The sequence below is a fragment of the Diplotaxodon limnothrissa genome, linkage group LG3 (genome assembly GCF_057381915.1).
Source record: "Diplotaxodon limnothrissa isolate DT_005_m linkage group LG3, D_limnothrissa_male_GT1.1, whole genome shotgun sequence".
Taxonomy (NCBI): Eukaryota; Metazoa; Chordata; class Actinopteri; order Cichliformes; family Cichlidae; genus Diplotaxodon; species Diplotaxodon limnothrissa.
Window position 1 is genome coordinate 16509321 of NC_140598.1, and position 27500 is coordinate 16536820.

The following is a 27500-nucleotide window of genomic DNA, read 5'->3' on the forward strand; positions in this document are numbered from 1 at the left end:
TTGGCCTGCAGTCACCTGTGATGTAAAACTTAAGACAAGAGCTTTAAGTGTTTTAAATTGCTTTAAATGTTCAAATGTTCAATGCATCAACCCAATCCATTTTAAACTGTGCACAGATCTTAGCCAATTTATTTTTTAAATTTTGATTCATTCGCTCAACCTGGTCTTCCATCTGACCCCCTCCAAATGTTGCTTACCTTTATGGCTCCTCTCTCCTTCCAGAGTGACTTTTCTTCTGGAGAGGCCTTCTCTTGTTCTTTTATGATCTCTTCGCGTTCCAGCCCTGGATTTTCTTCCCAATCCATTCCCACACTTACCATTTGTCTGATCCCCGTGTAGCCAACCACCTTTTTGGCTGCTTAATCCGCTGCTCGATTACCTCGAGCAACCCAAGTGGCCGAATCATCGTGCCCCTTGCACTTTATGATTGCTACCTCCAGGGGTCCTTCCAGGGCTTCTTCCAGGGCCTTCATCTCCTTCTCATGTTTGATTGGTTGTTGATTGGTAGTGAGGAATCCAGCTCTCTTCCACTGACTCAGCTCCACATGTGCAGCTCCAAAGGCATAGGCTGAATCAGTGTAAATGTTTATCTTTTTTCCTTGAGCATATTTCAGAGCTTCAATCAGTGCAACCACCTCTGCTCTCTGCGCTGACTGCTGCCCTTCCAACTTTGCTGCTTTGATCACCTCCAGCTGCTCCCCTCTCTTACTTACAACTGCATAGCCTGCCTTGAGCCTCTCCTTCTCATCCCTAAAGCAGCAGCCATCTGTGAAGAGATCCTCTGCTCCTTCCATGGCTTCCGCTTTGAGATCTGGTCTTGTTTTCTCTTCTCTTCTCTTTTTTTTTTTTTTTTTTTTTTGTCCCATTTGGATCTATAGCCATCAGAATTGTTGTCTTAAGGCCAAGAAAGATGCCAAGCGGATTTATTTTACCAAGTGGATCATCGTGGCCTTGCCATATTGGTCCATTTGATTGACCTTTATTATAATTATGAATTTATTTTATTTTCAGTTGCTACAAACGGGACAGACATGACTGTGGGATAGGACAGGGGGAAAGAATGAAAGAAAGAGAGGGAGAGAAAGAAAACCAAAGGGGAGAAGAGACGGTGAGAAAGGGGGGAAGAGAGAAAAAAAAACAAACAAACAAAAAAAAAAAACTCCTGGGTCACCTGTATGGAGAAAAAAAAACAGAAGAGAAAGCAAACAACAAAGAGCAAGATAATAAGAAAAAAAAAGCACCATCACAATAAACTAGCTAGCAGTAGATATCAATAGTTACTAAATAATAAACGATATTGTGCAGCACGCAAGATAGACAGCGCACAATGTGCTTTGAGGCAGCAGCCAAGAAAGCTGTAGTCCGCGTCTGTTGGGCAGCTTAGATAATGTCACTTCAGAAAAGAATATCGCCCATATGGTTTTCACTGCCCTATGCATAGCCAAGAAAACTGTCCTCATGAACTGGAAAAATAAAAACAATCTTAATTCTAACCAATATAGAAATTATCTATTAGATTACATTAGTCTTGATACAGCCTCTGCCACCACATCAGATCAATTGCTCTGGGCTCCTTTGATCAGCTCCATCACCTAGTGGGGATGGGGGGTCATAGTTTGGTCCCGCCTTCAATGTTGTGATTGGTGTGGGGGTAGGGACAGGCTTAGGGCGTCGGGGGGTTCCCCGGAGGCATCTTCCTCGGGGGGCTCAACCCGGGGCAGCGGTCATGTCCGGTTGGGGGCCTTTTTCTGACTGTTTCCTCGTGGGGGCCCATCCCTGGCGCATGGTGCCGCCGGTGTGTCGAGCCACCTGGGGGGCTCTTCAACTGGTGGGGGAGATTGTCACACCTTGCAGGAGCTTTCCTCTCCTCAGGAACTCTCTGCAGGAGGGGGAGATACAGGAGAGGTGGAGGAAGATCTCAGCCTGGGCGTCTATTGTCTCATGTAATCTGGAAGATGAGTGGATGGGGGGGTGGGTGCAGTTTTCTCTGTGGTGGGGTTGGGTGGACTGTCCCGGGCTCTGTGGGGCCGGGGGGCGCTGCTGCACTGGGCCCCGGTCTGGATGGGCCTGGGCCCCCTTTCCCTGGCGGGTCGCGGAGTATGGGGGTGCCTACTGGGGTCAGCGGGGGAGCTGGCCCCAGGGAGGGGTCACCTGCCCCTCCCTTCCTTCCCTCCCCATCTCCAGCTGCCTCCCTCTTCCCGCTCCACCACAACCACCCACACATGCAGGGCCTTGGAGTAGGGGTATGTCACAAGGGTGCAGAGGAGGCTACCCCCCCCCCCCCCCTCTGTCTCCTTCTGGCTGCCTCTGCCTCAATTTTATCCCACAACTTAGACATTCACATTACTCACACCCTCATTACACATACATATAGGATCTTGGGGGTGGGCACGATACACGGAGTCCAAGTTACCATCAGGGTGTACACCTCACCCCTGGCATCGTTGCCCACCTCTCAATTTTAAATACACGTAGACATTGAGGGCTAGCAGGAGGGACCATGTGCTTACCTGCTGCTCTCTGGCAGGTAGCTCCATGCCCTCCTGGGTTTTAATTGCACCTTAGAACACACATGCATCAACATTACAATGAGCGGGTGGAGGGAGGTTTGGAGTCTTCTCTCACCCCCGTTCTCTGCGGCCTGCTGGAGTGGGGGGGCTAGGAGGAGTTGGCCGTCCGACTGCGGTCTGGAGTGTGGGGCCTCCCTGCTGCTGCAGAGTCGAGGCGGTCAGCCTCTCCCCACCGCAGGGAAAAGGGTAACACCACCTGGGTCTGGGTGCAGTTCCCCCTCCAGGGGCAAGGGTACCTAGACCCGGTTTGTAGAGTACGCTTGGGGAGTGTGATCGTGTGTACAACGTCTCTTTATGTCTGTCTCCACGTTGGTTGAGTGTGGTGTAAGTGCATATGAGAGCATGAGGGTGGGAATGGATGTTTGTATCTGTGTGTGCCTGTATGTCTGTGTCTATATGTCAGGTTGGGTATCAGACACCACCTCTCTGGGGACACCTCAGGCCCTCCAAGGTTTGGAGGCCTATCTCCACCCACCACCACTTCCCCTGCCGGTGGCGGACTCCCTCAGGTGTCGGTGCGTTGGTGGTTCTTTGTGTCTGGGGGTGGGCGTCCGGGTACACACCGGCTCACTCCTTGGCGGCCGCTTATTGGGGCTCGCTCGGGCCATTTCGGAGGTGGGGTGCCCCCGGCCTCTCGGCCTGGGGCTCGGTCACTCAGGCACAGCTGGCTGCCGACGGAGCTCACGGGCGCGTCACTGCAGCTCCCCCTGGCTTCTGCTCCGCGGCTGCTGAATGAGCCCTCATCTGGGACTCTCCTCAGCTCTTTCTGGGACAGTGGCGCAGCTGCCCCTCTGTTGGTCTTCCTTGGTCTCTTGTGTTCTGGGGGCCTCTGGATGTCTGGAGTTTTGATCTCCTCCATACCTGCTTGATACCATAGAGGACAGGGCTGTGGCTCCCCACACTCCCTAGCAGATCATTACATGGAGAAACCTTAGGAATGCAAGCATGCTGATCCACACAGGTATACACACAGGTGTACACATGGGTGTTCACAGACGCGGACTACAGCTTTCTTGTTTTCTCTTCTCTCCAGACTGCCTGGGCACAGTCGTGCGGTTCCCCTGACCCCATTTGGTCTGCCATGTTTATCCCTTCATGTGTAAACATCAAATTTGGAGCCTCCAGCACTTTGCTGAGCCTCTGTTGTCTAAGTGGGGTCATGGTGAAGGCCTGTGAGTTAACACCTGTGTGTTGTTAAAACTCTCAGTGGGTGTCCTCTGACTATATGTGCTACTTTCTGGATGGCCTTTGCCACTCCAGCTACATGCTGAGTGCATGTAGGGTGCCTTTTCTCCATGTTGTCTAAACATACACTGATGTACATTAAAACCTTTCTGCCTCCCCCTTTTTTCTGAAACAAAACGCCATTCACCACCCCTTTTGTTTCAGAAACATCCAAGGAGAAGTCCCTGTGGTAATCTGGCACAACTAAATCTACTGCACGAGAAAGGTCCTGTTTCAGAGAAATGAATGGTAAATGGCCTGTATTTATATAGTGCTTTTACTAGTCCCTAAGGACCCCAAAGCGCTTTACATATCCAGTCATCCACCCATTCACACACCCATTCACACACAAATGAAGCATTGTTCAGCTTCAGTAGTCCAGTTCAACTTAGCAATCAGGTCTCTCATTCCATGCTGCTTCACCAAATCACGCAAAGGCTTAGTGCGGCCCTCATAGTCTGGAATGTACTGCCGGCTGTAGCCTGTGAGACCTAAAAAAGAAAGCATCTCTTTCACAGGCACAGATTCATCACCCATCCGGAACCAGCTCTTTTGTTCCTCCGCCAAGTGGACCAGGGCTGCTACCCCCTGCGGTCCAACATAAATATCCCTGGTAGAGACCTTCCATGCTTTCCCCTCCAGGAATTCATGGAATAGGTCTTCATACCACTCAGTATTTTCACGATCATAAAAGAGTGTCACGTGGTATGGGTCAATGGGTGGAGCATACATGTCCAGGGCCATGATCCAGGGCCGCCAGAGCTGGACGTGTGCCAGGATGCCGTCAGAGTTCGTCAGCCGGGCCCAGTAAATTTCTACTGTACGATGTCCTCAGACAGCAGCCACTGTCCTCCCGTACTTGTGGCCACACAAGGAAGCTGTGTGCCATCCTTCAAAGTCACTGTTAAACCATCAGGCCCACACATGATCACAGCTCCCAGTTTGATGAGCAGGTCTCGCCCCATCAAGTTCACAGGCACCTGCGCTGAAATGACATATGGATGAGCCACCGCTTGCTTTCCAATTCCAGTCTTTAAAGGAACAGTCACTGGCAATGTCATTGAAACCCCAGAGAAGCCGACCACGCTGATCTCGTCCCCAGATAATTTAATGTTATCAGCAACTTCTTGGATGGTTGAATAAGTAGCTCCCGTATCAACAAGGAACGGCAGAGTCAGTCCATTCACCGTCAGTGAGAGTAAGGGGTCTGCCTTTCCCCCCTCTCCTCGGCCTCCCTGTGGGGTGTGTCACTGCTGCCAGTCCTGGCTGCTCCAGCCGGCCTCCCAGGTCGGCATTTGGGGTCTTGGTCCGGTCTTGGAGCCTGATGGAACGGGCCACCCCTTCCTCCTTGAGGCGGGCCCATATGCTGCTGTATTTGTGGCTGCTGTGGACAGTCTCTGGCCCAGTGCCCAGGCTGATAACACACCCAACAGACACCTCTAGGCCCACGACCCACTCCAGGCGCACCCCTTCCATACCCCAGGGTGCCTCTCACACCCACCGGGTCACCACGACCTCTTGCCCTTCCTCTACCGGCCCACACATTACCTCCCCAACTGGCCATGGGTGCACTCTGCAAACCATCATAATGTGTCCAGGGATTCATTGGATAAATACTTGGGTTAAATTCAGGTATTTTAGGCTCAGGAGGGCAGTCTTGAGCTACCGTCACCTTTGTTGAATCAGTTAATTTATTCTCTTTTTTCTTTTCACTTACCTTGTGTTTCGCTTCTCCCAAGTTAAGTTTAAGCAATTGTTCCTGAAGCTCCTCCAACTCCCCTTTCTTTTTATCCTTGATTTGCTTATATTTATCCAAATGATGCACCAAGTGTCTCTCCCAGTGATGTGCGTCTGCCCCTTCTAAATCAGGGTCATCTAAAGTTTTTTCTCTTACCTGTTCTGGTACTCCCTCTAGCACTCCCCTGTCTAAACCAAACCTGATGAAGGCCACGTGTGGAAGGGTTATAACCTGTGTTCTGCAACCATTTCTCTTTCACCTGTTCTACATAATCTCTAGAATGTTGATCAAGGTTCCACTCTTAATAATGGCCGACGCATTCGGGGTTGGATATTGTTGGCGCACAGCATTCCCAATCTGCTCCTGCACTCTAAAAAAGGGTGTAGAGTCTGGTCTAGTGGTGACAGCTGCCAGTACCTGGATTTCCTCCAGTGTAGTAACTGTCATACACCGGCCAGCTATGGCTCGAAAATCCCCCAAGGCGAGCTGTGTGCCTGATGTCACTTTATCAAGTTGTCTCAGCCAGCCCGCGCCTCCATCAATGATGGGTGGGAGCATCTGCGCCAGGGATGTAACATCCCCTACCCCATATGGTTTATATCTTCTCTCACCTCCTGCTGCAACCACTAGGGGCATTCCTAATGCAGAACTGGGATGTCGCATGACTTCCCCCTGGGGTTTTTCTGCCGCTTTCATTTGACTTCTTCTCCACATCGGATGACCTCCAAGCTCTCCTCCACTGCGAAGCCAATTCTCCCCCATCTCCTCTCGCTCTCTTCGAGATCCAAACACGGGCCATCCTCTTGAGTCATCTTCATCCCCTCCTGCACTCTGAATCACACTACACTCATCTATATCCTCTTCCAGAGAGCCCTGTATCCATCCATCCCAGGAGTCAACACCTCTTACCTTAGGTATTTGCACCTTATGATGCACCTTCTTCCTCACATCTGGACCTAAGACTCCACTCCCTTTAGCTTTTACCTTTTGCTTCTTCGTTGAACCGTTTACTCACCATGTCCACCAGTTTATCTACCTCTTCGGGTAATAATTCCAGAGGAGTCCTAGCTGTTGCTCCGGCTGCACCAGACTGTTCTTCCTCTCCTTCCTCGTCCTCCCATTCTTTTTGTTCCAAGTTGGTCCGAGTATGACCAGCAGGTAGCGCTGTCTTTGTAGGTCCTATTACTATGTTTTGTTGCTGCGGCTTAGGGCAGTGCTGGTCCTCATAGTCACACTCCGCCTGCCCTCCAGTTAGGCGCAGCACCGTTCCCTCTTCATTCTCCATCCTGCCATCCTCAATACTCAATGTTGGATAATTACCACAATATGGTGGAGGACATGCTGAAAAAGGAGGGGCTGTAGGGTGAGGGTGTGGAAGACCACCAGGTCTCAACTTACCTTCCTCTTCCTCAGGTTCCCTCATCCAGTGCTCCAGTCCTTGGCAGCTGATTCCCCATACAGCCAGCCTGGCACGTTTCTCCTCCTCCTCTTTTATTTGTTTCTTAACTCCCCTCTTCTCCAAAGTATGTGCTCCATCCAACTCTCTCCTGAGTTTCTCCTCCTTCTCCACGGATGCCTTGGCCGCTTCCAATAAAACCTTTGCGAGAGAACATCGCATATCACCTTTTATTCCAGCTTGATCACATACACTCATTATTTCCTTCCCCATTTCCAGTATTTTACCATTCTTACCTGTCAGATGTCCTGTCATGGTGATCTTCAATGCTTCCCCTAATTTCTCTTTTTGCTTATCAACAGTTTTCCATTGCATTTCTCCCTCTGTTGGACTCCTCACTCCTTCTCTAATAATCTCCTCTTGTTCAGCCATTATTTTTAACTCACCTGGAATTCCGTTACTTACCACCAGATGTCGTCGTTTGTTTTTGTCGGGACCCTCCGAGCTGCTCCTTATTACTCCTCCTTCATTTCACCTTTGAGCCCACACCTTAAGGCTGGCACTCACACACCTTCTACTTCTCGCAGTCCAGTTCACAACTCACGGCAGGACACTTCCTCCTCTGCTTATTCCGGACAACGCCCTAAGTGGCACACAGAGCGGGTGCCGTCTGCTCTTGTGCACCTCACAAATTATTCAAACTGCGCCACGGACTCGATACCACGGTTTTTCTTCCCCTAAAAAATATAAAACCAAATTCAACCCCCCAATTGACTCCACAGTTTGCAACAACTCATGACACGGCCTCCTGCCACGATTTCTGCACACCACAAACACACTTTTAGACACAAATTCTTTTTGTTACTTTAATTGACTCCCGTACTTCAGACGAGACACAGACTCTAACTGCGCTTTCACACACACACGCAATCTACACACACTGAAATCAGTGGGCTGAGCCAAGCAGTCGTACTCTCACTACGAAGCAACTTGCGCCCACTCTCATGCAGGTTATCAACCGCGACTAGGATCCAACACCTAGCTTTAGTTATTTAAGGCGTCCCCGGTGCCCAGGTTACCAACCTGGCTCCTGTCCCACAGGTCCCAATGATGCGTCCGAAGATGGGTTGAGTTGCCAAACTCAGAACACACACACGGCCCTCAGCCGCGACAAGGCCTTAAACCCCGCTTTCCAACTAATAGTAACACACGTTTCCTGCTTTAACGCACGGGGACGGTTCACAACACCAACACTTTTTTCCTAATAACTAAGACGGATCACACACCGCCGTGGATGAAACACCGATTCTATTAATCCGTAACAAACGTCTCCTGCTTTAACGCACTGAGATGTTCTTATGGGGCGCTAAACATCAACCTGAGTTCTTAGCAAAAGTCTCTTGCTTTAACGCACTGGGACGGACGCTAGCCGCCTCTTTTTCTACTGAGTGAATTTACACTGTAATACGTTCAACTTAGCGAACAGATAATTTAGAATTTATTCAATATGCACACTTCGAAAATAAACAGGTGGTGCTTACCTTTTAGATGATTGAGCCGGCTCTCTGTTTGCCTCGTTTCACGACCTCAGCACTGCCAATTCGTCCTTCTGAACCTCAAGCGAATCCCGGGGTTTCGGCACCAAAACTGTTACCTCTAAACAGTTTCGCCCGGTTTGTAGATTCCTCAGGCCTCCAGAAAGAACACCGGGGACTCAGTAGTCAATTCACAAGACTTTTATTAATCCACACTCATTGATCACACTTATTGATTACACCTTCTAGAAGGGAGATGTACAGGACCCTGGAACTCCTCTGCAGATCTCAACTCCTTTGTCTGTTACATGCAGTTTTGTATCAGTGACCCCCCTTCTAAACCCTCTACAAGGTGCCATAAAACTAAGTGCTATATTTACATACTTTCACTTAAGTGTGTGTGTGTGAATGCCTACATGTGCGCGTTCCCGTGTGTCTATGTGTATGTGTGAGTGCACGTGAATGAGTGTGCATAACAGCTAAAGCACTGTGGGTGTAGGTGACTCCCTAGAGGTCAAAAAAACCCATCTCCCTTCCAGACCACAGTTATCAAGGTCAAATGTTGAGACCCCCACCCAAACATTCTCTGGGGAATTTCCACTCAGCATTAACTCCTCTCTGTTTTACTTTCACAGCTCAACTGGGGAGGGTCTCCTATACTCTACTCCTAAGTTCATGACACAATCAGGCCTTTATTACATTGAGGGCAGTGTCAGTGTCTCTACAATAATTCTACATTCTATGTTAACACATTTCTAAACTCTAAATCAGCTAAACATTTCTACAAGATCCATCAGAACAGCAGAAACACAATCATCATCATTATAAACTTCTAATGTAAGGAGACTGTCGGAGGTAGGGAGACTGTTGGGTAGGAGGTAAGTGATGGAAGTGACGGACAAGGTAAGCGACTCATGTTGTAACTGACGTCAGACGCCGGAGATTTTGGCGGAAAATTAAAGCGAATGGTAGTTTAGATTTGAACAAATTCCTTTAAGCTTCAGTATTACCAAATAAACTTATCAATTGTCTTATAACTAACAACATTTGTCTAAATCATCTCCAACACCCTGGAGAACAACGGGGAGAGTTTAGAGACTCTCCAAGATTATATTGATCAGTGCTTCCAGGATCTCGTGATGAAGAAGGGCCAGAGTGTATCTTCCCCGGCCAGATCTGAGACGCCGTCGTCGAAAAAACTTCGCCAGGCAGATTCCCCCGGCACAACATCGCCAGCCAGCAAAGATATTGCAGACATCCTAGAGTCAATCGACCAACGATTGTCCAGTTTCGATGCAAGGCTGTCCTTGGTGGAGATTCTTCACCGGGAATTCAAATGCTTGCGAGAATCCCTGGAGTTCAGCCAGCAGCACGTGGAAACGCTCGCTGCTGAAAATGCCACGCTAAGGGAGTCGGTGAAATGTCTCACAGACAATGTTACTCAGCTCAATAGAGAAAATAAAAAAATAAAAGAAACAGTTATTGATCTACAAGCTTGTAGCATGCGTGATAATCTGGTATTTTCTGGTATTCCAGAAGCCGCTGGAGAGGACGCGGAGACTACGGTGAAAAGCTTCATCAAAACCCACCTGAAGCTGCCGGAGGACACGGTGAAGAACATCGTCTTCGATAGGGTACATCGCCTCGGCCCCATGCGGGCTGCGACCATGAAACCATGTCCTATCGTGGCCAAATTTGGCCACTTCAAACAAAAGCAACATGTGAAAAGCCGCGGCAGGGAATTAAAAGGAACAGACTTCAGCGTGAACGACCAGTGACCCAAAGAGATCTTGGAACGACGCAGGGTCCTCTTCCCAATCCGACGCGGCTTCATCCAGAAGGGCTCCCGTGCTGTCATCGCTGTGGACCGGCTGTACATGGACGGACAGCTCCACCGCGACCCCAACATCACTCCGTGGCTGTATTAACCTCACACCAGATAGGAATCAGCTACACCCTTTCCCTATCCACTCACACTAACTTGCATTAACATCTGTTTAACTTACCAGTATCAAATCGCATCTTAAGTGTGATATGATAGCAGAATTAACACTGTCACTCTCCGTCAGTGGTTTGATTGGAATGTTTCCGGGGGTTTTTGGGGTTTTTTTTCTCTCTTTTCCCCTCTTGTTTTTATGCTGCTCACCCCTGTCCTTGGTTTCTTTCTTTATTTCTTTCACTGCCTCGATCACCTGCTTCGACACTCATCCACAAACAACATCCTTTATTTTGACACATATTTTGGCACGATCACGCACAGTCATGCGCTCAACGGCAGCACATTTACATCAGTCAGACAGCGCACACAGTCATATAGGATACACACACTTTAAGCCAAGCGTACTCATATTAGTAAATATGCACACACATTTTTTTCTCTCTCCTTCTCTTTATTTATGAACAAGTGATGTATTCTCTCCACCTGTCTAAGCGACACACAAAGTGTACACCCCTAGTTATACACAGACATCTATGGGTGCACTAAGGTTTGGTACATGGAATGTAAATGGAGCTGGCTCCAGAGAAAAGAGGTTAAAAATATTTAACCAACTCAAAAAACTACAGGCAGATGTTGTCCTTTTACAAGAGACCCACAGACCTCTTAGAGGTTCGAATGATCTTAAAACACCTGAGTTTCCTAATGTGTTCTCAGCTTGTTATAATTCTAGACAAAGGGGAGTAGCAATTTTAATCCATAAAAATATTAATTTCACAGTACTCGATACAGTTATAGATCCAGGGGGCAGATTCTTAATCATTAAACTATCTATACGTGATAAAAAGCTATGTATTGCAAGTGTATATGGTCCAAATGTTTTGAAATTGATTTCATGAAAGTATTTAACTTCATTTGGGATAACGGACTTTACTGCAGAATTCCTTTACTGTAGTCAAATTTATAAGAGAAAATTGTTGAGCTGTTAAAATGGGAGACAATCCAACTTTATGACGTTTGTCACGATTTAAATGAGCATGCTGTCTAGTCCTTGGCCACATGTTTCAGCACATTAACCATGAGTGAGCTCATACCATAAATACATGTATCATAATAAATATCTAATAATATCTAATAATATCATAACAGCAGCAGATATTCAGTATATCAGTAGACTTCAGTCCTTCATAGGTTCAGTGCTGTTAACTGTTTTTTTCTGTTATTTTCTGGATTTGTTCATAAGGATGAACACATCTGTATGTGTGTTTAAACATGCCCCACTGCAGCACATTAGTAAGACAGAACAAACAAAAACCCTTTTCCCGTAAAGGCAAATCAAAGAAGACAAATAGAATAACATGGGGTAATACTGCTGGGTCTAGAGGGTCAGACATAATGACTCATTCTCAGCAATGTTACAGTTTAAAAACCAGACCAGAAATCCCTCCACACTCAGCAGTTTTTGTAACAGCCAAATTAAACTTGGAGCTGATTTAGAAACATCACCTCGGAGCACTGTATGTTACTGTAATATTTTACACTGAATGACAAACTTTACTGTTGTCTATAGTTTAGTGTTCAGTGCTGAAAGCAGGATTGGGATTTTGTAAATGTGTAAGTGATAGACTTTGTGGAGATCAGAGTACATGAGTGCGTTTCAAACACGTGGCTGTTATGTGGGTGGGGACGATCAGCCAATATTTAGCCGAAGCTGACACTGAGAACGATCACAACCAGTCATGGACCGTCTCTGGATCCTGAGCTGCACTCTGTGTGTCCTCCTGAGCTGGATACGTGTGGATCAAGCGGTGGCTGAACCGTGAGTTTGTCTTCAGCGTGTTTTTGTCTGTGTGAGTTGTTCACTGCAGTAACTGCTGTATGTGTGATATAATATGATATGTGTGAAATAAGTAATCAGTAAAGTAATTGGTTTACTTTCTTGAAGAAGTAATTAATAACTAAGTGCTATTTTCAAGTAACTTGACCAAAACTGCTTATGTGCATCTGCCAGTTGCGGTTCTCAATAAGTTGAATCCCAAGCAGGTGATCTTCAGACAGAACAGCAACAACAACAAAAAAGGAAACACAAAACAAAGGCATTGTAAAAATCTCAATCAGGTTCCACAGAATCCCTTCCAAAACACGGAGCTCTCCAGGAGTCCATCACCATTCTGGTTCGCAGCCTCAGGAAAAGGGGATACGCCCCCTTTTCCTGAGGCCAAGACCCTATTCTCATTATTCAACTCCTTTTACAGGCCACCTGACTTTTTGCCCGCTCATATCTATTCATCTAACTTCTGCGACTCTCTAATGCTATGAATATTTTCAGTGATGCTCAATGTAGCTCCTCCGTCTTAATTCCACCCCCTTCTCATTTCCCTTCTGTTTTTCAACTTCTGTCTTTAACTGATATTGCTGATCTCATCCACAAATCAAAGCCTTCTACCTGCCAGCTTGATCCTATTCCCACAGTCCTTGTCAATGCCTGTCTACCCTCTCTCCTTCCCTTCATATCTGCTATTATTCACTCTTCACTCACTGCTGGAACTGTTCCTGCCGCCTTCAAAGTTGCCACCATCACCCTAATCCTAAAAAAAAAAAAAAAACAGGTCTAGATCCCAACAACTTTAACAATTTTTGTCCTATCTCCAATCTACCATTTCTCACAAAAATTCTTGAAAAGTGGTTGTTTCACACGTCCATCTACACCTAACTGATAATAACCTTTACGAACAGTTCCAGTCTGGTTTCCGTCCTCTGCATAGCACCGAAACTGCTCTTATAAAGATAACAAACAATCTTCTTATGGCAGCTGATTCTGGTCTCCTCTCCATCCTTATTCTCCTTGATCTGAGTGCAGCCTTTGACACCATCTCTCATCCCATTCTTCTTAGCAGATTAGCTTCTATTGGCTTCTCTCATACTCCCTTAGCCTGGTTTGAATCACACCTGTCTGACCGGACTCAGTTCATTCAATTGAAATCCTTCACTTCTCAGCCTTCTCCTCTATCAACTGGGGATCCCCAGGGATCTGTCCTCAGGCCCCTCCTTTTCATCATTTACCTTCTTCCACTCTGACACATTTTTCGTAAATATACCATTCAGTTGTCTAAGGAGTTTGGAAAGAAAAGCGTCTGGACTTCTTTGAGTTGCTTGAAGACGTTTCACCTCTCATCCGAGAAGCTTCTTCAGTTCTAAGGGTCCAATTGGTGGGGAGTCCCAGATTTAAACCCAGTGGGAGTTCCCCCCCCCCCAAAGAGGGACAAAAGGACCCCCTGATGATCCTCTACCTAATCACATGAGCCAAGGTGTGAAAGCGGGTGTGGGTCCTAATCAGCCAGGGTTTCGGGTGAGCTCATTGTGAAACCTGGCCCCACCGTGTCACCTATTGTAGCCAACCTTTACATGGAGGAAGTGGAAAGGAAGGCTCTTGGCTCTTTTAAAGGGAGAATACTTTCTCGGCTTTTCTCGGCTTTCTTCTGTAGATATGTAGACGACACCTGGGTCAAAATCAAAATACAATAAATGGAATTCTTCACTGCGCACATTAACGCTGTGGATAAAAACATCAAGTTCACCAGGGAAGACACAAAGGACGACTGATTGCCTTTCCTGGACTGCACTATGCACATTGAAGAGAACGGCAACCTCAACATCGAAGTTTACCGGAAGCCCCCACACACGGACCAGTACCTCCTGTTTGACTCCCATCACCCTCTGGAACACAAACTTGGAGTAATTAGGACCCTACACCACTGGGCAGAACATGTTCCCTCTAAGCCTGAAGGGAAAAAGAAGGAACACACGCATGTAAAGGAAGCACTCAAAACGTGCGGCTATCCTAAATGGGCGTTCTTAAAGTCAGCAAAGAGGCACAGAAAAGAAGATCAGACACCAGCGAGGGAGGATAAGAAGGACAGACGCAACAACATTGTCATCCCCTATGTAGCCGGTGTATCAGAGAAACTCAGGAGAGTTTTCTCCAAGCATGACATCCCGGTGCTTTTCAGACCCAGCAACACGCTCAGACAAAAACTGGTTCATTCCAAAGACAAAACTCCAAAACACAAACTGATAGGTTTGTAGCTTGAACCTATTCGCTGGAACGTTGAAGACAATATAATTACGCAGCAAGCAAGACACGAAGTAGGCAAAGTTCTTCTTGTTACTCATGCATGAGGGAGACCTGCCTGGAGCCAAGTGTCATTCCACCACTTGACCTCCATCAGACTCTCAGCCAGGCTCCCCATAGCACTCCTTTTATTGTGGTTACATGAATATGCATAGGGTCATTAATATGATGTCTACATACACACAAAGAGTACCTTGCCTGTGTGTGTGTGTGTGGGAGGGGGGGGGGGGGGGGGGGGGTACTGCTGATCAAAGGGTCCTATAACATGAAAGCACAAAAGCAAACATCCTTGGTCAGGAAGAGGGTAGTCTCCCCCTCACCCTAGATGCTTCACCCTAGATAACACGGTGAGGAAGTCCAGCAGTTCATCTAAACAAAAAGCACTTAGACTAGAACAGACGTAGCTACGTTAATCCTACCATAAAACAATAAGACAAGGTACGACCTCTCTCGTGCGCCCAGAGTGCTCTCTAATGCACACAAAGTTTGCAGACTATCAAGGATCAAACCTCTACCAATGTACAACTAATTACAAAACTCTAAGCATATATAAGTAGATATTTCTAAGCATAAATGACAATCAACAATACAAAACCTAACACAGACTTAACAATGTGGTGTATGCTGTACAGTGCAGCGAGGAATGCCCAGACTTCTACATTGGAGAGACCAAACAGCCACTTCACAAGCGCATGGCACAACATAGAAGAGCCACCTCCACAGGACAAGACTCAGCAGTCCATCTGCATCTAAAGGTCAAAGGTCACTCTTTCGAGGATGCCAATGTTCACATTTTGGACAGAGAGGACAGATGGTTTGAAAGAGGAGTGAAAGAAGCATCTATGTCCACTGTGAGCGACCATCTTTGAACAGAGGCGGGGTTTACGACACCAACTCTCTGCCATCTATAATCCAGTTTTGAGATCCCTTCCCAGACGCCTTAACGCCCACTCACATCCTGGGCCATCTGATCTCAGGAATTTGCATGATAAGGTGGGGCCAGGTTTCACAATGAACTCACCCGAAACTCTGGCTGATTGGGGCCTACACCCAGTTTCACACCTTGGCTCAGGCGATTAGAGGATCATCAGGGGGTCCTTTTGTCCCTCTGTGGGGGGAAACTCCCACTAGGTTTATATCTGGGACTCTCCACCATTTGACCTTAGAACTGAAGAAGCTTCTCGGATGAGAGATGAAACGTCTTCAAGTAACTTAAAGAAGTCCAGACGCCTTTCTTTGCAAGCTCCTTAGATTATGATGACCTGGATGACTGAGAACCTTCACAGACATACCATTCAGTTCCACTGCTATGCCGATGACACCCAGCTTTACCTTTCTACCAAACCCGACTCTACTCTTCCTCCACTCTCCCTTACCCTCTGCTCAGCTGAACTCAATTGATGATTCTCCTCCAACTTCCTTAAACTCAACAGCAACAAATCAGAACTTAAGATAAGAGAAGATAAAACTTTATTGATCCCACGATGGGGAAACTTTTACGTTACCTCAGCCCCGGTACAGATATCAGAAAGAAAAAATATCAGAAGGAAAAATGCAAAAATTACAAATAGAGTGCAAATAAAATTAAAAATAAATAAGATAATACACTACATACAGTGGGGCAAAAAAGTATTTAGTCAGCCACCGATTGTGCAAGTTCCCCCACTTAAAATGATGACAGAGGTCAGTAATTTGCACCAGAGGTACACTTCAACTGTGAGAGACACAAGGTGAAAAAAAAATCCATGAATTCACATGGTAGGATTTGTAAAGAATTTATTCATAAATCAGGGTGGAAAATAAGTATTTGGTCAATAACAAAAATACAACTCAATACTTTGTAACATAACCTTTGTTGGCAATAACAGAGGTCAAACGTTTACTATAGGTCTTTACCAGGTTTGCACACACAGTAGCTGGTATTTTGGCCCATTCCTCCATGCAGATCTTCTCGAGAGCAGTGATGTTTTGGGGCTGTCGCCGAGCAACACGGACTTTCAACTCCCGCCACAGATTTTCTATGGGGTTGAGGTCTGGAGACTGGCTAGGCCACTCCAGGACTTTCTTTTTTTTTTTTTTTTTTTTTTTTTTTTAAATGACATCAGAAACAGCAGCATGCGACATCACGTGATGGCGGAGCTTCAGTTCATCCTTTGTCATCTTCTTTTTTTTTTTTTTTTTTAATAGGACAGGGGGAATGAATGAAAGAAAGAGGGGGAGAGAAAGAAAGAAAACCAAAGGGGAGAAGAGACGGTGAGAAGGGGGGGGGAAGAGAGAAAAAAACAAACAAACAACAACAAAAAAAACTCCTGGGTCACCTGTATGGAGAAAAAAAACAAAAAAACAAACAGAGGAGACAGCAAACAACAAAGAGCAACATAATAATAGAAAAAAAAAGCACCATCACAATAAACTAGCTAGTCATAGATATCAATAGTTACTAAATAATAGACGATATTGTTCAGCACGCAAGATAGACAGCGCACAGTGTGCTTTGAGGCAGCAGCCAAGAAAGCTTTAGTCCGCGTCTGTGAATACCCGTGTGTACACCTGTGTGCATACCTGTGTGGATCAGCATGCTTGCATTCCAAAGGTTTCTCCATGTAATGATCTGCTAGGGAGTGTGGGGAGCCACAGCCCTGTCCTCTATGGTATCAAGCAGGTATGGAGGAGATCAAAACTCCAGACATCCAGAGGCCCCCAGAACACAAGAGACCAAGGAAGACCCACAGAGGGGCAGCCGCGCCACTGTCCCAGTAAGAGCTAAGGAGAGTCCCAGATGAGGGCTCACTCCAGGACTTTCAAATGCTTCTTACGGAGCCACTCCTTTGTTGCCCGGGCGGTGTGTTTTGGATCATTGTCATGTTGGAAGACCCAGCCTCGTTTCATCTTCAAAGTTCTCACTGATGGAAGGAGGTTTTGGCTCAAAATCTCACGATACATGGCCCCATTCATTCTGTCCTTAACACGGATCAGTCGTCCTGTCCCCTTGGCAGAAAAACAGCCCCATAGCATGATGTTTCCACCCCCATGCTTCACAGTAGGTATGGTGTTCTTGGGATGCAACTCAGTATTCTTCGTCCTCCAAACACGACGAGTTGAGTTTATACCAAAAAGTTCTACTTTGGTTTCATCTGACCACATGACATTCTCCCAATCCTCTGCTGTATCATCCATGTGCTCTCTGGCAAACTTCAGACGGGCCTGGACATGCACTGGCTTCAGCAGCGGAACACGTCTGGCACTGCGGGATTTGATTCCCTGCCGTTGTAGTGTGTTACTGATGGTGACCTTTGTTACTTTGGTCCCAGCTCTCTGCAGGTCATTCACCAGGTCCCCCCGTGTGGTTCTGGGATCTTTGCTCACCGTTCTCATGATCATTTTGACCCCACGGGATGAGATCTTGCGTGGAGCCCCAGATCGAGGGAGATTATCAGTGGTCTTGTATGTCTTCCATTTTCTGATGATTGCTCCCACAGTTGATTTTTTCACACCAAGCTGCTTGCCTATTGTAGATTCACTCTTCCCAGTCTGGTGCAGGTCTACAATACTTTTCCTGGTGTCCTTCGAAAGCTCTTTGGTCTTGGCCATGGCGGAGTTTGGAGTCTGACTGTTTGAGGCTGTGGACAGGTGTCTTTTATACAGATGATGAGTTCAAACAGGTGCCATTCATACAGGTAACGAGTGGGGGACAAAAAACCGTCTTACAGAAGATGTTACAGGTCTGTGAGAGCCAGAGATTTTCCATGTTTGAGGTGACCAAATACTTATTTGCCACCCTGATTTACGAATAAATTCTTTACAAATCCTACCATGTGGATTCATGGATTTCTTTTTCACATTCTGTCTCTCACAGTTGAAGTGTACCTCTGGTGCAAATTACTGACCTCTGTCATCATTTTAAGTGGGGGAACTTGCACAATCGGTGGCTGACTAAATACTTTTTTGCCCCACTGTACAACAGTAGCATACACACTCAGGGCTCTAGAGTGCGACCAATTTGGTCGCAAATGCGACCAAATTTTTCAGTGGTGCGACTAAAAATAAATATTTGGTTGCACCTGTGCGACATTCCATTTAGTTTACTATTTTAATTGGGGGGAGAAACTAACTAACTGACCAGATGAAAAAAAAGGCTGCACATGAAAAGGCCACAACGGGCTACACTGTTAAGAGAACTTAACCACCCAGTCTATTGAACATTCACATTCATTCCTTCATGTTACTGTTAACTACACTCGTGTTTCTATGAACTGTTAGGGTGGAAAACCTAAAACGTGTAGGGCAGAGTGCCTTGAGGACCAAGGTTAGGAAACGCTGACCTACACCACATCCATCACCCACATAGAGCTTGCGAGAATGCTGTTAAATTCACTGCGAAAGTCTGGATAGCTGTGATAACCAAGGGGCAGCTTTAGTACACATCCACATGTGTGGGATTGTGGTCTGCGGAGGAAATCTGTAGTTTCTTGTTAGGTGTGGCTGTGTGCAGGCAGGAACAGGACCCAAGGTGCAGACTCCGGAGACAGACGTGAACTCAAAAAAGGCTTTAATTTAATACTCAAAATATAACATAACTGAAAAAACTCAAAACAAACTTAAACTGGAGGAATGACAGAACACACAGCTAGGAAAACGGTAGATCGCGACACAGACACAGAGAAACACCGGGCTTAAATACACAGAGGGAGCAATCAGGGAATGGGTAACAGGAGGGAAACAAATCTGGGACAAATCAGAACTGACGAGACCAAAGAAGCGTAAACTGAACACACTGAGATAAGACACAGACCTTCAAAGTAAAACAGGAAACGCATAACACAGACTGAACAAAGACACAGACTCACATGCAGGCACTACAAAGGGAACAGAGACGTGGGAACAGGGCAGACACAAACACTGACTGAACACGGGGATATAGGAACTTAAGATACACATAGACGCGAACTAGACAAGGGGATGCAGGTGATAGGGGAGACAGAGCAACTAAAGAAGACAGAGACCTAAGCCATAAGACAGAACTCAAAGAAAACAAAAACTAGACAGTATAAATAATATCGTAAACTCAAAAACCCTGGGTCGATGACCCAGGCATCCTAACAGTTTCTATGAACTCAATTAGTATGGCTTTATCCAACAGATTGGATCCTGTAAAGAACCGCAGGAAAAGCTGAAGATAATTGAAATCAATTTCTCCAATGTACCTTTTCAGGTAACGAGAAACTGTTGGCATCCTAACAGTACCCCCCCCCCCTTAAGGGCTGGCTTCCAGACAGCCCAAACCAAAACATCAAAATCAAAAAAACAAAAACAACCCAACCAGGGTGGGCGGCGGGGGAAACAGGATGGAGGGCTCGAAACAAAACAAGGAGCCAGAAACAACAAAACAAAAAAAGTGCAAACACTGGAGCCCGGAAAGCAACAGAACAAAAAACAGGAACAAAGTCCAAAACAACAGCACCAAGGCCCAGGCAAAGTCCAAAAGCAAACAAACAAAAGAGCTCACGAAAGGCGCAGAGGCCCAGGCAATAGTCTCAAAAAAGTTCAGGGGGGCCGGCCCGGAGGCTGACAGCACGATAGTCCAATCCCGGGCAGTTCAGGGGGGCGGCCCGGAGGCTGATGGTCCAAGAGCCCAGAAAACAGTTCAGGAGGCCGGCCAGGCAAAAGGCACCGGTGGCGACGGAGCAGATCAGGAGGCCGGCCGGGCGGGAGGCAGCGACGGCGACCGAGCAGGTCAGGAGGCCGGCCGGGCGGGAGGCACTGGTGGAGGAGTAGTTCAGGGGGCCGTCCATGACGGCGGCGTAGTTCCGAGGGCTGTCCATGACGGTAACGACGTCCAGTCATCGGCCGGACAGGATGTGCAGGCCGGACAGGACGTGCAGGCCGGACAGGACGTGCAGGACGAGCAGGACGTGCAGGACGAGCAGGACGTGCAGGACGTGCTGGCCGGACAGGACGTGCTGGCCGGACAGGATGAGCAGGCTGGGCAGGACGTGCACGACGTGCACGACGTGCAGGAACAGACAGCATGGAGACCTCAGGAGCAGACGAAGCTGAACACTCGGAGGCTGGACCAGGCGGAGCTGCAGAGGCAGGACCAGGCGGAGCTGCAGACTCGGAGGCCGGACCAGGCGGAGCTACAGAGGCAGGACCAGGCGGAGCTGCAGACTCGGAGGCCGGACCAGGCGGAGCTGCAGACTCGGAGGCCGGACCAGGCGGAGCTGCAGAAGCTGAGGCCGAAGCCGGACCAGGCGTAGCAGAGGCAGAGGCTAATGACGGCTGGATGGGCCCCTCGGACCCTCCAGCGGAGACGTGAGGCTGAACGGGCCCCTCGGACCCTCCAGCGGAGACCGGTGGCTGAACGGGCCCCTCGGACCCTCCAGCGGAGACAGGTGGCTGAGCAAACGACTGAGGCGGTAACTGAGCAGGTGACTGAGCCGATAGGTGAGCTAATGTCTGAGCTATGGAGAGAAGTCTAATATGTATCGACTGTTGTAAAGATGTTAGTAATGGTGCGTGAGGTGGTGGATTAGCAGATGGTTGGGCTAGGTTGTCTGAGCCTACGGATCCTACAGACAACTGCTGGACGGGCTCACCTGAGCCTCCAGCGAGGTCAGAAACATGTGCAAGTACCTGCCGGACACCAGCCACTCCCACCCGAGGAGAAGGTACGGGTGCAGGAGCTAACTGGATCCCGGTCATCCTCACCCTGGGAGCCGGGACAGGCACAGTCAACGGCTGGGCAGCTGCTGTCTCCACCCGAGGAGCTGGTACAGGTGCAGCGACAGGCAGAGGCTCAGCCAGCCTAGACACCTGAGCAGGGACCAGCTGGACCTCAGCCTCCCTCACCTGAAGCACTGAAACAGGTGCAGGGGAATGCTGGGCCCGAGCTGCCCTGGGAGCAGGAACACAATGGTGCGAAGGAGCAGGCTCAGCAAACACAGACTCCTCTAAAATGTTTTTTAACTTCCTACCACCACCACGTCTAACAGGCTTAATAGTCTCAGTCTTAGCAGTGTTCATATGATTGTTTTTTTCCAGCTCCGAGGAACGACAGCAATCACAACTCACCACCGGGAGTTGTTCCGCAGAAAAAGAGTGGTGACGGTGTGAGCGTCGCCTCCTCCGGGAAGTGGGAGGTGGCGAACTGGGCTGAGAATCCTCCAAAGGACCGGGCTGCGATGAGGAAGCAGAGAGTTTGTGAAGCTCAGAACGTGGCAGACCCAAAAACAGAGCGAAGGACTGCAGCGGAGTGAGTCTAACGTCCGGTGTCACATAATCTTTCTTCCTCCGCCGCTTAACTCTCTTGTCGGACTGGTAACCCAGGGGTGAAGGCGGAGGTGTAGCAACTGGAGAGAAGGAGCACGTGCTCAACCTGATCGCCCGAGGCATAGACGCTGGCTCGGCCGTAGCCATGGCAGTTTGGAGGCTGCGGGGCCCTCCCAAAGCCAAACGTGACCCATAGAAGGGTGACTGGAGCTCCTGGGCATGCTCAGCTTCCTCCCTCACGATCTCCTTGAGGAAGGCAGAAACTGCGGGTCGCTGATACAACACGGAGTCTGCTGGGTCCATGTTCTGGTCGCGATCTTCTGTTAGGTGTGGCTGTGTGCAGGCAGGAACAGGACCCAAGGTGCAGACTCCGGAGACAGACGTGAACTCAAAAAGGCTTTAATTTGGTACTCAAAAATATAACATAACTGAAAAAACTCAAAACAAACTTAAACTGGAGGAATGACAGAACACACAGCTAGGAAAACGGTAGATCGCGACACAGACACAGAGAAACACTGGGCTTAAATACACAGAGGGAGCAATCAGGGAATGAGTAACAGGAGGGAAACACAGCTGGGGCAAATCAGAACTGACGAGACCAAAGAAGCGTAAACTGAACACACTGAGATAAGACACAGACCTTCAAAGTAAAACAGGAAACGCATAACACAGACTGAACAAAGACACAGGCTCATATGCAGGCACTACAAAGGGAACAGAGACGTGGGAACAGGGCAGACACAAAACACTGACTGAACACGGGGATATAGGAACTTAAGATACACATAGACGCGAACTAGACAAGGGGATGCAGGTGATAGGGGAGACAGAGCAACTAAAGAAGACAGACCTAAGCCATAAGACAGAACTCAAAGAAAACAAAAACTAGACAGTATAAATAATATCGTAAACTCAAAAACCCTGGGTCGATGACCCAGGCATCCTAACAGTTTCTATGAACTCAATTAGTATGGCTTTATCCAACAGATTGGATCCTGTAAAGAACCGCAGGAAAAGCTGAAGATAATTGAAATCAATTTCTCCAATGTACCTTTTCAGGTAACGAGAAACTGTTGACTGGGCAGCTGTCATCTCCTCTGGAAAGATTAGAAGCTCCTTCACTGTGAGACGTACAAAAGAAAGGAATCTTTTAAACTACTGGTTGTCGAGCCGTACAATATCTCCTCCAGAAAGGGTATTGCAAGCTTCACTGGGAAGTAACCAGCTTGTTCCCACCCTACAACAAACACTCTAGCTATAGCCTGCCATTCTTCACACTGAAAGTCATGCCGGATGAATGGGACTTTCACCTCAACTCCCAATGTGCAGCTGTCATAGAAATCCATCCAAAATTCTGTCAGGCAGTCCCGCAAAACACCACTTCCTTCCCCCTGTTCAAGCTCTCCATTTGGTAACAACATTTTGATATTGACCTCAGATGAAATAATGTTTGAGTCCTTAAAGGCACTGATCAAATCAGTAAGACAATGACCTCTTCTAACAGTCAGTATTACGGGACAAGATCGTGGTTCAGGGGGTGCTTGGTCAGGAATATTGGCCTCTCCTGTCAGCCCCGGTGAGAGAGACAATGTGTGATGAGGTGGATCAGACTCTTTTTCTGTAAACAGTGTTTCAGGATTTAGTTCAACCACACTAATATCCACCCTGTTATCCCCACTAATAATAACAACTGCATCAGAATCTTCACTTTCACCTACATTTGGCAGACCATCCCATGGTAATGTGTCATTCAGTTCCAAATATCCACTTATGGAAGCTCCATCATTAATTACAAAGTTTGATGGTTCTGAATTTATGTTTTCCACCAACAGAGGAAGCATCCACACGCATCTGTGAGCTCTCAATATGAGTTGAATAGTGTGAAAGACTTTTTTTTTTTTTTGAGGTGCCATTGGGGAAAAACAGATTTTCAGCCATAAGTTTGATATTTGACACTGTTTCATTTTTATCTACAGATAAATGCCTTGTTCCACCACCACTTACAGACTTCACCTGTTTGAACCCACCCTTCTCCTCATCAAAATCCATCCAGCCAACCTCAATTCGTCTAACTGTTCGTTTTGCATTTGTATTTTCTGCCCACTGAGACAATTTCTTTTTAGGAGGCATTCCCTCAGCTCCTGTCAATCTTTGTCGTAGCCTTGAGAGTATAGATTCTTTCCTGGATGGCAGAAGGCCACAGTGGAGACTCTATCGCCAACTTTGGGGATGTACTTTGCCAGGTCACTGTCTGTCATTAAGGGAATGACAGTTTCATCAATCTGAAAAATATAAATAACAAATTAATAAAATTGTCAATATTAAAAAAAACAATGAATACATACAACTGCATATTTTAGAGTTGTTTTTTGCTATCTACTTTTGATAACAGATACTTTTGGTAATGTGGTACACATTTGTCCAACATAAGATGAACAAAAATTACTTTTTAAATTACTCTTTAAACATATCACGTCATTAATTAATGTCACTGATTAAACACAAATATGAAATTCAATACATTTTTTTAGAATGTGCATAGTAAATTGTGGATTGCTGCTCTCCGTTCAAAAACAAACACACAGACACACACGCACGCACACAGCAACAGCTGCAGTGGCTTACATTCTCATCTTCAAGTTTCTTGATCACATCTTCTTCAACTTTACGCTCTGTTAAGAATTCTCGCAGCCGAGTATCCATAGCTGACCTCTAAACCACATGAAAATAAAATTAGTATTTTTACACTCGGTTATAAATTTTATGTAGCAGATTTTTACATGATAGCCTACCTATAAAATCACTTTTTCTATGGCAAATCAGAATTTGATAATGATTGTTTTATTACTTTGATATTATCTATGGTAATGAGGAATGGAGCAATTGTCTACTTGGAGTTTAAGTAGTTCAGCATGAGCAATGACAACCTGCATCAATACAAAATCATTCCGATCACTGTATGCTTTATTAGTTCCCTTGGCAACATGATACCCGCAGTGAGCTACTGTAACTGCAAGGCTTCATCCGGTGATGCATTGAAAGCTACGGCTCATTTAGCATGTATTACCTTAACAAGTGTGACTCACATGATGCTACTTTCAAGGAGATGTTCAGCAAAAAAAAAAAAAGAGGCAATTTTAAGATGCTTTCCATCTAAAACTGTTATTATGGTCCAGCTAGTATGGTGATGTGGCCAGGGTAAAAGAGAGACACCTTCGTGACACAGAGAACTAAGGTTTTATGTTGAACATACCTCGTTTATTAGTAGCCTTCAGCCTTGCTCTACAGTTAAAAATGAGTTTACGGCTACATATTAGCACAACAAAACAACGTGTAGTAACAACATGAGGATACAACATTTGAAACATCAGCAGATACCATTTAGAACATAGTAACAATATAGGTCTGAATAAATAACTGCCGAATTGCCGGATAACAATATGAAATAAATATAAAATATAATACACTCACCTTAAGGACATCACCAACAGCAAGGACTCCGTACTATGGCTGACACAGGTTCTAGTGAATGTGCCCTGGGATGATATTAAGAACTATTGATAACTTTTCTTTAAGGCCTGATCTGTCTGAAATTCATAGCCAGCTCTGACACGGTGCCATCAATCTTTGAATGCTGAAAAAGCAGCAGTGTATCCAGGAAACACATTATATGCTGCAATAAATGCACTGCCCAAGTGTCCCCTCTCCCCACTGCCTTTCAGCAGCAGACAGCAGCAAACAGGTCGTCAGAGGAGCCGATGTGATGATTAAGTTTAACATTTTCTACAATATTGACAAAGCACTTTAAGCACAAGTTTGTTAGTTAATCATTTACAAATGAATATTGTCTGTATGGACTTCCCCCCCAAAGAAAGTGCACATGTAAAACTGCGGTGTTAAGCGATGCGGTTGAAAAATTTGAGTGCGCCTAACTTTTGTGCCGGTGCGCCTAAATTTTTAAAGTTAGGCGCACCGGTGCGCCCATGTCAAAAAGTTAGTCTAGAGCTCTGACACTATGAGTTTATGGATATGGTTGGAAATATGCAAGACATAAACTGTATAGCTTAACATAACTGTTCTACCACTACTATTCCTATGTATAGACATGCACACACACACATACACACTAAATATACATGTCCAGTGACTTATGACATTGTGATTGAGGAGTTATAGAGTCTAACTGCTGTTGGGATGAATGATCTGCGAAAGCGCTCCTTCCTGCAGCGAGGGTGTTTCAGAGGGTGTGTTACTTCTCCTGGTTGGCACTAAACTATTGCTGTCCAGAATTAACGTTTTTTCTCTCACTATCAATAATTCGTTGATACCTATCTCTCCCTCTGTGAAAAGCTTGGGTGTCATTGTTGATAGCACATTATCCTTAAATTCACATATCAATAATGTCACACGTGCAGCATATTTTCAACTCCATAACATCAATTGCCTCCGCCCCTTCCTCACTCCTCATGACACTGCCATTCTCGTCCATAATCTCGTCATCTCTCAAACTGACTACTGTAATTCACTATTATTTGGCCTTACAAAAAAAATCCATCAACAAGCTCCAACGTGTCCAGAGCTCTGCTGCCTGTATTATTACTAGGACTTCCTCTACCCACCACATCTCCCCAATCCTGAAGCAGCTTCACTGGTTCCCAGTTAAATTTCGCATTTATTCTAAAATAATCCTTTATACATTTAAGGCTATTCATTCTGTCTCTCTCCACCATACCTTTCTGATTTAGTACAGATGAACTTCCCATCTCAGTGCCTCAGATCTTCATCTTTTCTTTCTCTCTCTCTGTTCTTTCCGCTTGTCTTATTACAATGGGGGGCTTTTAGTCACTTTTCTTTTTAAGTCCACCCTCAAAACTCACCTGTGTAAAAGTCCTTATCTTTAAACCTCTACATGCTCTTAACTTTTATCTGTTACTCTTATTGTTGTGTATATTTCCAGTTTTTCTGGGGTTTTTTTTAACATACACTCAACAAAAATATAAACGCAACACCTTTGTTACTGCTCCCATTCCCCATGGGATGGACGTAGAGACCTAAAATTCATTCCAGATACACAATATAACCATCCCTCCCAAACAGTGGTCACAAATCAGTCCAAATGTGTGGTAGTGGGCACATCTGCTATATTGAGATAATCCATCCCACCTCACAGGTGTGCCACATCAGGATGCTGATCTGACATCATGAGTAGTGCACAGGTGTACCTCAGACTGCCCACAACAAAAGGCCACCCTGGAATGTGCAGTTTTGTCTCACAGCAAAATGCCACAGATGCCACAAGCAATGAGGGAGCGTGCAATTGGCCTGCTGACAGCAGGAATGTCAACCAGATCTGTCGCCCGTGCATTGAATGTTCATTTCTCAACCATAAGCCGTTTATTTATTATTTATTTATTATATTTGCCTCATACCTAACCCTGAACAAGCATCCCAGCTACAAATATGATACACCAGATTTCCTGACAATGGTATTGAATGCTGAGCTGTAATCTACAAACAGCATTCTCACATACGTGTCTCTCTTCTCCAGGTGTGACAGGGCAGTATGTAGTGTCAGGGCTATGGCATCATCAGTGGACCTGTTGTGGCGGTATGCAAACTGTAGAGGGTCCAGTGAGTCGGGTAGTGCAGAGCAGATGAAGTCCCTGACCAGCTTCTCGAAGCATTTGCTCACGATGG

General features: G+C 46.5%; 3 protein-coding genes across 5 annotated transcripts in view; 1 reads left to right on the top strand and 2 right to left on the bottom strand.

The window, feature by feature from the left end:
* The window catches only part of cd99l2 (CD99 molecule-like 2), an 11717-nt gene extending 10923 nt beyond the window's left edge, over positions 1 to 794 (bottom strand). The window contains exon 1 of the mRNA XM_085349939.1: positions 380 to 794. Within this exon, the coding sequence (XP_085206065.1) occupies positions 380 to 794 (415 nt within the window). The remainder of the gene's footprint in view (positions 1 to 379) is intronic.
* Positions 795 to 12123: 11329 nt separating this feature from the next.
* The window catches only part of LOC146634692 (alpha-2-macroglobulin-like), a 102123-nt gene continuing 86746 nt past the window's right edge, over positions 12124 to 27500 (top strand). The window contains exon 1 of the mRNA XM_085378452.1: positions 12124 to 12218. Within this exon, the coding sequence (XP_085234578.1) occupies positions 12139 to 12218 (80 nt within the window). The 5' untranslated portion in view covers positions 12124 to 12138. The remainder of the gene's footprint in view (positions 12219 to 27500) is intronic.
* LOC146634693 (uncharacterized) overlaps positions 17991 to 27500 on the bottom strand; it is a 13204-nt gene continuing 3694 nt past the window's right edge. The window contains exons 1-3 of one of the 3 annotated variants that reach the window (XM_085379151.1): positions 27335 to 27500; positions 24429 to 25339; positions 17991 to 24085 (exon numbers count right to left, since the gene is read on the bottom strand). The exon at positions 27335 to 27500 is cut by the window's right edge and continues 3694 nt beyond it. In XM_085379151.1, coding sequence (XP_085235277.1) covers positions 20076 to 22103 — 2028 coding nt within the window. In that variant the 5' untranslated portion in view covers positions 22104 to 24085; positions 24429 to 25339; positions 27335 to 27500 and the 3' untranslated portion in view covers positions 17991 to 20075. Of the gene's footprint in view, positions 24086 to 24428 lie in introns of all 3 variants that reach the window. The other 2 variants (XM_085379150.1, XM_085379149.1) reach the window with 2 other exon arrangements.